Source organism: Hemicordylus capensis, chromosome 6, assembly GCF_027244095.1.
Source record: "Hemicordylus capensis ecotype Gifberg chromosome 6, rHemCap1.1.pri, whole genome shotgun sequence".
Lineage (NCBI taxonomy): Eukaryota > Metazoa > Chordata > Lepidosauria > Squamata > Cordylidae > Hemicordylus > Hemicordylus capensis.
In genome coordinates, this window is record NC_069662.1 from 89515234 (window position 1) to 89527380 (window position 12147).

At 40.8% G+C, this 12147-nt stretch overlaps 1 protein-coding gene across 5 annotated transcripts in view; it reads left to right on the forward strand.

The window, feature by feature from the left end:
- ELMO1 (engulfment and cell motility 1) overlaps positions 1-12147 on the forward strand; it is a 459005-nt gene that overhangs the window by 223936 nt on the left and 222922 nt on the right. For all 5 annotated transcript variants that reach the window (XM_053260714.1, XM_053260710.1, XM_053260713.1 and 2 more), the window contains one exon: positions 1475-1579. In XM_053260714.1, the coding sequence (XP_053116689.1) occupies positions 1475-1579 (105 nt within the window). The remainder of the gene's footprint in view (positions 1-1474; positions 1580-12147) is intronic.

A 12147-nucleotide genomic window follows, 5' to 3' on the forward strand; every position in this document is an offset into this window, starting at 1 on the left:
ATTATCAGTGGAATAAATGCTAGTTCTAGAAAGTGACCCTATGCTGGCCTTGGGCCGAAATAAACAACAACAACAACAGAAAGTGACCCTGTCTCTTTGCTTTCTGTATAGCATCTCTGGTTCTTATGTTGCAGTCCATAAATTTCTTACACTAATATACTCCCAGTGGAAAGCCATTTAATTAAATGATACTACGTCAAAGTAATTTGATTCTGGATAAGAATTATAGACTCTCCCTGCCACCCTGTATTTCTCAATAGGTGGCCTGGGGGCTATATCGAGCCATTTCACCTCTTCTTCATTTCCTCTCTTCTTCCCTTCATGATGGTCCATGCATTTTTCTTTCTTGTACTGCTTCAGATGGTTTCTAGCACCCTAACCTGAGCCAGCATATTTTCTTATGCTATTGCCCAAGCAAGTATATAGGCAAAATCACAGGAAAGTATAACCTCTGCTAACTAGGCACAGAGGCACCTTTCAAAGTGATGATCTCTTTATATCTAGAAGGGCGAGAGCAATGGCCCTACTCATCCCCAGCACAACATTCCTTCAGTGGTTGTGGCTGGGATCTAACTTGTGTTTCTATTTAGACTGAGCATTTTGGTGAAACAGAACCGTCTTATTACTCTTTTAAAAATGTAAACCACTTTGGGAACTTCATTGAAAAGCGGTATATATATAATAGGTGGTGGTGGTAAGACCGCGTTCTTGGTGCCACCAATAAGCAGGAGCTGCAAGGGATCAGTAGTGACCCCGAGGGTGAGAGCTCAGGAGCTGGGCTGGCCTGTGCCACAGCCTTGGAGCCCTGTGCCTTGCTTGCACTCAGTAGGTTCTGCAAAGTTGAGCAGCCTAAGAATATGTTTATGAAGGAAAAAAGATAAAGTGATATTAGCAAATCTTCCAATGAACAGTTGTTAAAAGACACTTAACACGGTAGCTAAGACATATGACTTGCCAGTTGGAAACTTGGGAGTTTCAAAACACTAGGAAAAGTCTCAAATGCTCTCTTTGGAATGCTCTCCCAGTGGCCATTTGCTCCTCGGACTCCATCACAGTTTTTAGAAAGCTTGTTAAATCTTGGTTTTTTCTCCAGGCCTTTACATGATTGTTTTTATTGCTGCTTCCGTGTGTTTTACCCACGTATAGTTTTTATGTTTGCATTATATGTATTTTAAATCAGATATGTTTCATATTTTTAGCTTAACTTTTAATTGTCATTTTTATTGTATGTTTTTAACTTTTGTAAACCGCCTTGGGATTGTTTTTAATGAAAGGCGGGTATATAAATTTAACATCCAATCAATCAAATAAAATAAAGGGTTTGGAGGCAGTTTCAACCACTGGTTACATATTTTTGAAGTAGGTGGTTGTACAAGTGTTACCATGGAGGGACTTATGTTTGGCTTGCCAGGAAACTAGGCCAATGATTCCTGTGGCTACATGTCTAATGTTGTCACTTGTTGCCTTTTCACAGAATCACGTGAACCCAGCGATGGATTTTACTCAGACTCCTCCAGGAATGCTAGCCCTTGACAACATGCTGTACTTTGCCAAACATCACCAGGATGCTTATATCCGGGTAAGGGCTCTTCTTCTGTATTTCAGGCACAGCATCAGTGGCGGCATCTTCTCCTCTCTTTGGGTGTGTTGTTCTCGGCAAGCAGATGGACTTGTGACATTGCAAATAGCAATTAATTGCTGAAAGACACTGCCACAGGGCAGAGAGAGCCATGATTTTTTAATGTAAGCCTTGATGAATGCTGAGCAGTGACCCCCCACCCCCCAATTTATTTTCAAAGTGTGTGTAAATGCCATCTTGACAGATAACTTGCAGGTCTGAAGACTTCTTCTGCTTGATTCCCAAGAAGAAGAAAGCTGATGTGATTGATTTCAATTAGATCTGGGGGATAAAGGAAGGCTGATTCATTCTTATACTTTCTTTCTCTCACTTCCTACCCACTTCTTGCCTACACAACTTATCTGAAAGGTAGCAGTGAAACTATATTTTGTTGCTTTTGCATATCCTTTCTGACATTTTAGTAGAAAGTGTCTGAGTAACTTCCATAAACTTTCCAAATATACATGGAAGTGGAGAAACTGAGAAATTTTTATTACAGGGTACAAGTCAGTCATCCATTATTCCTAAATCTGGGGTGCCTTAAATCCATGGAAATAAAGAGAACCAGATGTTTATTGGGGGTGGTGGAGACTAAAAATAAAGTTTAAGCAGGTATTCAAGTGATTACTTGTAAATCCTAACCAAAAAATTTACAAACATGGTTTGTGTGGGGTACTGTGGTTAAAAAAATGAACTTTAAATTAAATCTGATAATCTACAACCTTTATTCAAACAAGTTTAAAACCAAAGTCCTTGAGTGTTTTGTAAAGGGTACCTTGACATCCAAGACAAAAAGGTGGGGGAAGAGACACTTCAGAACAGAATGTCACCAGATTTGGGAGACAAGAAGGGACAGTGGCTGTCAGATGCCCTTTTAAAGACCTCTATTCTATTATGGCCATTAAAGCAGAAAATGATAGCATGGTTCATACTTAATGTTAAAAATAAGATACTAAGAGATACAGATATGCATTGGGAGTCAGTTTAAAGAGACCTACTACTGCAGAGAGTAGGTTAGGGTTCTTTTTAATAATCTGATTTGTGTCTTCACTGCTTTAAAAGGGATGCGTTTAAGCAAAGTTAATTGTATCTTGTAGGCTGAGATCTGGAGTGACATGCAGGTATGGCCTCTGTGAGCATCCATGTGTGTACTTGCATTTTTCTAAGAGTTGCCTTTTCAGAGTTTCTCCCTTGCCACAGCTCTAATGTGGCCTTTAGAAATTCCTATAGATTCAAAAGGCATTTGGCAGAAGAGCTTTTAAAGGGGAAATGCCACTATGAGCTATCATCCCTTGACTTGTCCTTTAAAATCGCCAAATGGCTTTTGGAACTCAGAATGATATAAAGAGCAGTGTGTGGGTTTGGGTGGAGGCACTTCTATAGGAGAAAAAACACAGTCCTTGAGGCACCTTAAAGATTAGTGCATTTATTGTAGCATAAGCTTTTGTGGTTTACAGTCTATTTCATCAGATACGTAAAGTGTAACCCTCAGTAAGCAAGTATGTGTGGATATATTAGTGCTCTTGAAAACAGATCAGTTGGCTAGGAAATGCAAGAAGCCTTGTCTTAGTGATGGAAACTGGGGACATTTTAGATGTGTGTAGGTATATGGTGTGTTTCCATGCAGGATAGAAACTCTAGGATGTTCCTCTTCCTTGTGAAATTTGGCTCTATTGGTCACATTTGGATTGCTTCTTGACAAAGTCTGTGGCAACATATTGCTAGTGTCCTACCATATTCTTGAAAAGAGCATCCCTTAAGAATCTGAAAACAGTTTTGTTACTACTTAGCTTTCTCAGAAGCTTCATTCATTAGCGTGCCTATCTGTGTTTATTACTTTAAATATTTAGTCTGCAATTACATATGGATTTTTGTATTACATATAACCTTGGAGGATATTTTTGCCCATTTAGTTCCAGGTGTGTACAGTGGAGGATGTAGGGTGTTGACTGGCATTTAAATAAATGAAACTGCTCTTGTTTATGGCCTTTGAGTGATTAATAGTTCTTATAAATTCTATAGAATATTTAAGTGGACAACGTGTTTTCACAGTTCATGTGCAATGTGCATTGCTTTGAGTCCAAAATCATATAGTGGTCAAAGACATTATTATTTCTTACTGTTCCTGATAACAACAAAGAAAAAATGTTTTATTTCCTGTGTGTGCGTCAAAAATTGGAACATGTGCATGGTTAAATAAAGCTTGGAGTATTTCAGCACAGCTTTGCAAGGTTCTTACATTGCCTCAGGGAGCTTCCCTTGTTCCAATCCATATTATATGTTTCTCTCACATACGTGCTCACTCAAATTCAGTCATCTGTTCAAGTGGGACATCTAGAAATTGGAAAGGAGCTTCAGGTAACTAACAAAAGTGTCTCTGTGGTGGGGGTGGGAGCCAGGTAGACTTGAGGGAAGCCAAATGCAGTTCTGAGATAAGTGTCCCAAGATCCTAACGTTCATGGATTTTCTGTCGCATTAAGAGTTGAAGTTTTTTCCTCACCCTGCCTTGTGTTCAAAGCTACTTGGGCCATTCTCTTCCTGAATGGAAGGGCAGGCTTTTCTTAGTGGCCCTTTCAACAAGATGGCTCTTCAGCACTCCTAAGGAATAATTTTTCGGTGATTATGTAGAAGTGGATCTTACTGTAGTTCCACACAGAGCTTAACATAGTGCCATATAGTGATGCGCATGAATCATTTTGTTCAATTCAATTTGTGCCTGAATTGAATCACCCCTGATTTGTTTTGTGTCCAAATCTGCCCCCCCACCCCTGATTTGGTTTGGATTTGATTTTATTTGGATTTGGATCTATTTGGAACACTTATAAAGGTCATAGGGGCACCAAATTTGGATGGTGGCTAGGTCCCCATGGTGCCACTTACCACCCAAATTCAAGGCAGTGGCACACGTGGTTGGTTTTTAATGATTTTCTTTTAGTTTTTACTGATTTTGTATATTTCCGCCATAGGAAATAATGGGGATTTGAAGTCACCATATGGTAACCCTAACATGGTCCCCATCTTTCATTTAATTAAAAAAAAAGCTAAGCTCTAGCCCTGGAAGAAGTGGAGTTATGGAGCAAACATGTGGTCACTATTTTTCAAGTGTTTGGATTCTTTGGTGTATAATAACCTTTCCTCAATGAATCCCTCTGAGGATTCACGGCACACCTTCATTTCTTTTGTTCATTTAGACTGTCATTGGAGAGTGCCAGCTGTCAGCTACCATGTCAACTACACACACACACACACACACACACACACACACACACACACACTGTGGTACTCAGTTTATGTTTTAGGAATTTTTGAAGTGTTTAGATTCTTTTATGTCTTCATTACACACCTTCATTTCTCCTGTTCATTTTGACCCCACTGCTTTGCAGGTGGGGGTGGGGAATTAGTGGCATCCCATGTGCCAACTACCCACAAGCCACAGCGTACACAGTTTATATTTTAGGAATTGTTAAGGTGTTTCGACTCTTTGGTGTGTAATGTATCTTCATAGGGATTCATTATGAGGAAAGGTTATTAGACACCAAAGAGTCTAAACACTGGCAGAATTTCCTAGAACATAAACTGAGTAGTGCCCCACTACCTTGCAGGTGGGAGGGGAGTGTATTTGGCATATGGCAGTTGACAGTTGGCACTGTCCAAAGGCAGTCAAAATGAATAGAAGAAATGAAGGTGTGTAATGAATCCTCATAGGGATTCACTGAGGAAATGTTGTTATACACCAAAGAATCCAAACACTTGAAAAATAGTGTTTAGGGATGTGCAAACAGGTTTGACTATTCAGGGTAGAATCGAACCATCCCCTGTTCGGTCTGACCCCAGACTGAACACCTCCCGACTGTTCGTGGGGTTCATGGATTTGTAACAACAACAACAACAACAACAACAACAACTATTATTATTATTATTATTATTATTATTATTATTATTATTAATTGGAAGTGGCGGGGGGGTCCACGGAGGTCCACCCTCCCCTCACCAGACTCCCTTTATGCCACCACCTGCCGATCGGCCAGCTCTAAGGCCCATTCAGGCCTTCCCCCTCCAGCATGGCAGCCATTTTGGAGGCCGCTGCGCCTGCGCAATCAGATCTTTAAAACAAATTTGAAGAAAACAGAAACACTGGAATGCAGTTGTTGGACAGAAGCATCACCTGGATTCTCTTCAATAAGTGAATGAATGATACCCATTCCAGAGAAAATGGCAAGTAAGCAGCCAGTCTCTGAGAAACTTGTTACTGTTTTTAGTTTGTAAGCAGGGGCATAGCAAGTTTCGAGTGCAGCCTGGGACAAAAAGTGAAGGCAAGTCCCTGCCACCTTTTTCAGAGAGGCATGAGGGTGTTATGGAATACGTCCCTTTTTGAGGTGGAATCGGTGGGTGTTTGCTCCCAAATGATTAAAAGAGCGCAAAAGGCAACTTAAGAAAAGCCATTTTGTATATTTCTGTGTGAGCCCTCATTTATGCTGACAACAGCGCCTCCTCTTATGCACTCTGTGCATGGCCTTCACTTCTTTCCTCCCAGTTAAAACCATTAGAACATCGGCACTTGACTTTTTGTTCTGAATTGGGAGACGGGAACGTGAGAGTGTGTATTTTGAGCTTGTTTTTGTATTTTTCTTTGGTTTTGTCTTTTTGTTCTTACTATTATCCTGTGAAACTGAAAACCTCTAATGAAGTGATGTGCCCTGATGTCAATGTTTAAACTTTGCTTTTTGATAACTAATCAAATTTAGTAATTAGGAGGTATTAGAGGGTTAACGAATCCCACTTCTTTACTTGTCCAACAAACCTTGGATTAGCCTAGCCTAATACTCTAGAAGTTCATTTTGCTGGGAGAGGAAAAGGCTAAGTTGAGATAAAGTATATGTTCTCGGCAGGCACATATATCTTGTCATCAAAAGTGTCTGTGACAAGGAAAGAGCAAAGAACAAACTCACCCAGACAGTGGGAGTGGGGGGCTCCTTAGGGGCCCAAGAATATCCCTCCTCCCTGTTTAATTGCAGCTATGCCCCTGTTTGTAAGAGCTGTTTCTTCCCAAGAATTCTTACTTTTCCATATATCTCTGGGGGATTGGAGACTGTATCAAGACATAATTACATGCCTTGGATCTGGGGAAACATCCTATTTGCTTGTCCATGTGATCCTGGGAAGTTTAGTAACAATATTTTATTTTACATTTATATCTCACTTTTCTTCCAAGGAGCCCAGAGCAGTGTACCTCGTTGTTTATCCTCACAACAACCCTGTGAGGTAGGTTAGACTGAGAGATATGTGACTGGCCTAGAGTCAGCCAGTGAATTTCATGGCTGAAAATGGGCAGTTTAACTCAGGTCTTCCTGGTCCTAGTCCAACACTAGTGGAACTAGTCTGCACTAGTGGGGGAAACAGGGTGGGGGAGTGATAAGATGTACCACAATAATATGTACTATGGCAACAGCCTGTAAAACTCACCACCAAATTTGTAGCTGTCCACTGTCATCCATTTTGACTGTAGATTAGTATAAAGTGCATTAGGAAAGTAAAATGCTCAGAAAATCTACAGAAGCATTTTGGTCTTCATGCAAAGTTTGTTTAGTATGGATTCACACTTTTTGACAGGCTTTTAGCTCAGTTACTACTTCTTTGAGACATCAGAAATCTTGATATCGTAGGAGGTGGAGGTTCATTTCAGAAGTCATGAAGAAAGATGTAGACAAATGTAACTATTCGATGTAGACCATTCAAAACTTAATTAGGTTGAGTCAGTCAGATTGTGCACTGTATATTTCTAACCCATGCATTTGTTGTATAGAAGGCAGCCTACACATCCTTCCGCAAGCTCCAGAAAAAGGCTTCTGCCCACACATGTTATCTTAATCAAATATGAGTTGTTTGATACGTTGTGTGAGCATTTCTGAAGTTTAATTCAACATGATGCTGCTAACGCTTATTCATAAATATGCGAATAGCAATGCAATTACCTGTGGAATATGGGTAGAGCTGTAATTCCTTTTCTTACAATAGAAGTAGAGAGCAAAAAAAAAGTTACTTTCCTTTTCTTCTGCTGCTACTAATGTATCCTATTTAGCACACTGCTTAAGAGACTGTTATGTTCCCCATCTGTTGTGTGATCACATTTTCTCTGGGCACTTTCTTTTTGGCACCTCTTAATCTGTTCTTTCTTTCATCCTTATCTTTCAGCCCTTTGTATGTCTGCTGTCATTCATTTTTTAGGCTTTAAAAATACCCATCCCTCTTTAAGGGCCGTTTCAAGGGCTGGCTCAAGATATTTTGTGGCATGAGACGGGAAATTAAAATGGCGTCCCTTGACAATAAAAATATCATAACACACTAGCTGGCTGACAGTCTACTGCTGTTTAGTAGTGGCCAAGATTGGTTGAGGCAGTTTATTCATTCATTCATTCATTCATTCATTCATTCATTCATTCATTTAACAGATGTTTATACCACCCCATATGCAAGTCCACGGATGGTTCACAATCTAAAAACACAACAGTTAAAACATTAACACAATTAAAACTGTTTAAAGAACAGATAAAATCTCGAAAACTTAAAATTTTAAAACTAAACTAAAAACTTGACTTAAACACGTATGTTTTCAGGTCCTCCTTAAAAGCATTTAGAGAAGGAGAGGCTCTAATTTCATTAGGAAGCATGTTCCAAAGTCCTGGGGCAACCCTGGAAAAGGCCCAGTTTCAGGTCACCACCAACTGCAACCAGACTTCCCCAGATTAACTTAATAAGTGGTGGGGGTTCATAAAGAAGGTTCATAAACCAGCACTTTGTATTTCACCCAAAAATGTATTGGCAGCCAGTGTAGTTTGTTTAAAATGGGTGTAATATGAACTTCGGGTAACACTGGAGACAAACCTTGCTGCTGCATCCTATACCAACTGCAGTTTCTGGAGTCTACGTACAAAGGCAGCCTTACATAGAGCACATTTCAGTAGTCAAATCTGGACATTACCAGCATATGTACCACTGTTTTAAGGTCATTTATCTCCAGAAATGGACACAGCTGGTATATCAACCAAAGCTGATAGAAAGCCCTCCTGACCACTGTCTCAACCTGAGAGACCAGGGAGAAGTTTGTGCCCAGAGGTACTCCTAAACTATGTACCTGCTCTTTCTGGGGGAGGGTAACCCCATTCAGAACAGGCACATCTAAGCTACTTCCCAAGTTCTGACCTCCCATAATAAGTACCTCTTTCCTGCTTGGATTCAACCTTAGTTTGTTCTCTCTCATCCAGCCCATTACCACCTCCAGGCAGACACTTAGGGAATTTCCTGAAGAAGTTGACATGGAGAAATAGATTTGGCTGTCATCAGCATATTGATAACATCCTGCACCAAATGCCCTGATGATCTCTCCCAGTGGTTTCATGTAGATATTAAAAAGCCCTGCAGAACTCCATTCAATAGCTCTTATTTTGAAGAGCAACATCTCCAAGTGACACCATCTGGAACCTGCCTGAGAGGTAGGAGCTGAACCACTGCAAAGCAATGCCTCCCCTTCAGGCACTCCAGAGGGATACCATGGTCAATGGTAATCGAAAGCCGCCAAGAGATCCAAATGGATCAACAGAGTCACACTCTCCCTGTGTCGATTCCTAATTGGAGATCATCCAGCAGGCCAACCAAAGCCATCTCAACCCCATAGCCCACCAGAAAGCTAGTTTGAAATGGGTCCAGATCATCTGCTTCTTCCAAAAGTTCCTTCAAGAAAGCCTGATTCAGACGTTATAAAATTGCACCACTGTAGCTGTGTTCAGCAGCGTGAAGGGAAGGAAGACCTGCTCCTGCTGTGTCAAACAGCAGTGTGCCCCTTCACTCATGCTTAAAATGGGGCTCGTCTGGAATAAACGAAAGGGAGAGATCGATCCAGCCTTGCAGTCATGGAAGTGCCTGCTATCATGCTTAGGGCTCTTCCCGTTTTCAGACAAGCAATCACGGAAGCACCCGCCATCACAGGTAGGGCTTTTGCCTCTTCAGACAAGCCCTGCTTTAAGCATAAGCAGGAGGGTGTACTGCTGATTGATGCGGTGGGGGCAGGGCTTCCTCCACCTTCACACCACTGTACATGGCTACAGCGATGCAATTTTATCATGGCTGAATCGGGCTGGAGTGTCCTGCTCAACCTATATTCAACACTGTAGAATCCAGAGGAGAGAGCTGTGGTATGCAAGGACAAGACAGTGGAGTTGAATCAGGAATATTAATGCTTTAAGGAGACCAGTATTATTTACAGAGGGGCAAGTGCAGCCTGCCTTCAGTGCTCTTGCAGCTGGCTGTTAGCTAGCCCCGCCTCTGCTCCAAGACTGGAATAAACTAAATAAACCTGGAATAAACTCCAGGACTGGAATAAACGAATAAAGTAACTAAAACTCCATTCAAAAGCTGGTCTGGATCAATGAATGGATTTACCAAAAGCACCACAAACATAATGTGTGAATAACTGCATGTGTGTCCAGATCTGCACCTGTGTACGCTGTATGTTCATTGTAAGAGTCTTGAACATAACGTGTGAATAGGGCCAGTCTCTGCCTCTCTGTACCGCCAGTAGCTTTTAAAACACATAATACTCATAATGGAGTCTATTACAGGCTATCCCTTCTGGTTTCCAGAATTAAATGTATGGTTGCCACTGTAGTAGGAGATTTCTGCTCTCCTGCACATGAAGATCTTCAGGTGAGACCTTGCTCATATGCCTTCATTGTCTGAGGTCAGAACAGAACAGAACTTTATTACGGTCGTAGAACAATATACAAGAAATACAAACAATGCATCGTGTAAATAAAATTTAAAAAGAAGAGAAAAATATAAAAACTACTTATGCAATGCATTGCTAAAGATCAGATCGAGTTTTGCAGATTATAAAACAAAACCTGGCCACTATATTAATAATTTTTTCATCTGGGTTAAGTAATAAACACTTCAAATAAAAATCACCAGTGTCCTAAAAACTTAGACAGTAAGGGGGAGATTAATCTCAAGCGGGCTTCCTTAAAAAAATCTCAATGTAAAATTGAATGTGTACTGGTCTCCACTTGGCCAGAACCGCAAGGGCAGAGGCGGGCAGGGAAAGGGATGCCCTTGAACTTGCCCTCTAAAACAGCAGATGGAAGGGCATCCATTCGGGCTAATGTCAATGCACGTCTGAATTTGGGGATAATTATAGAATACAGATAGCCCGCTGGCTTGAGATTAAACAATTGTGCCCCAAGATAGACGGTCTTAGTGATAGAAGCAGCTTCCTCTTGCAATCCTACATCAATGATGCCTTGTTTGATCCCCCCTGTCTGAGATTACGTTGATATCCACTAAGAGCAGGGCCTTTTCAATCATAACAGTTGCCATATGGAATGCTGTCCCCCATGAACTTCCTGAGGCAACCTGGTTGACCATTTTTAGAGAGCAAACTCATTCTTTCCTCTTCAGGCAGGCTGGAGGAGATGGATAATACTACTACTTGTTACATTTGTTTAGGGTATTTTCCATACTTTGTTTTGATTGTGTTGATATGTTGTTTAAATAGTTATAGAATTGAATTTTAGGGCTTGGTTGCTTAAGCATTTAATGGCTTTGTTCTTTTTAGCTGCCTTGTGGACCACCCTGTGTGGAAAAGGTGGAGGATAAACTGGAACAGAAATGAGTAAATAAAGTGTTGAGCTCTGAGTGGGGAACTAGAGAACAGTTGAGCTAAGACTTGCTCTAGCACTCAGGGCATTGATGCCATGTGAGATCTGGCCCTTCGTTCTATCAGTGTGATCTAGTTAATGAAGCGGGAAAGAAATGCATCCATTTTAGCTTAGCCCGTTTTGCCCTACTCAACATTTCTTGCTCTCTACTATGACTCTTTCCAGTATTGCCCAATTTATAAGGTTACTCCACAGCTTTTTGTGACATTACTGATCAAGTATGGGGGAAATATTAAAACAGCAGAGCATGCATCTGAAGCGATAATGTTCTGTAACATGAAGTGCCTTAATTAACAAAGCTGTGGGAGATCACTGACAGAGTTGACAAAACTACAAGAACACAAATGAAATTTGTTCATGCAAGTCTAATCTCATATCTTTTAATGATGAGAATTGCAGAGGGGTTCTGTGGAGGGTTTATTTTGATAACAAAGGGGTAAAGACAGTGATCTAGTAACATTGCATAGTAGCAAGCATTTGCTAGGGTACCACATATGAAATTTCTGCTGAGGTGCTCTTAGGCAGTGTATGTTTGAGTCCTACAAATTCTGACCTGCCAAGTCAAACAAGTAGTCACATTTGTATAAAGCAGCTTCCTACATGAATCTAAAATCTACATGTACTTATTTAACACTTTTTTATTTAACACATTGTAAGCAGTTTTTAAGCCACCTAATGACACAGCGGGGAAATGACTTGACTAGCAAGCCAGAGGTTGCCAGTTCGAATCCCCGCTGGTATACCTATATCAGACAGCAGCGATAAAGGAAGATGCTGAAAGGCATAGTCTCACACTGCGCGGGAGGAGGCAATGGTAAA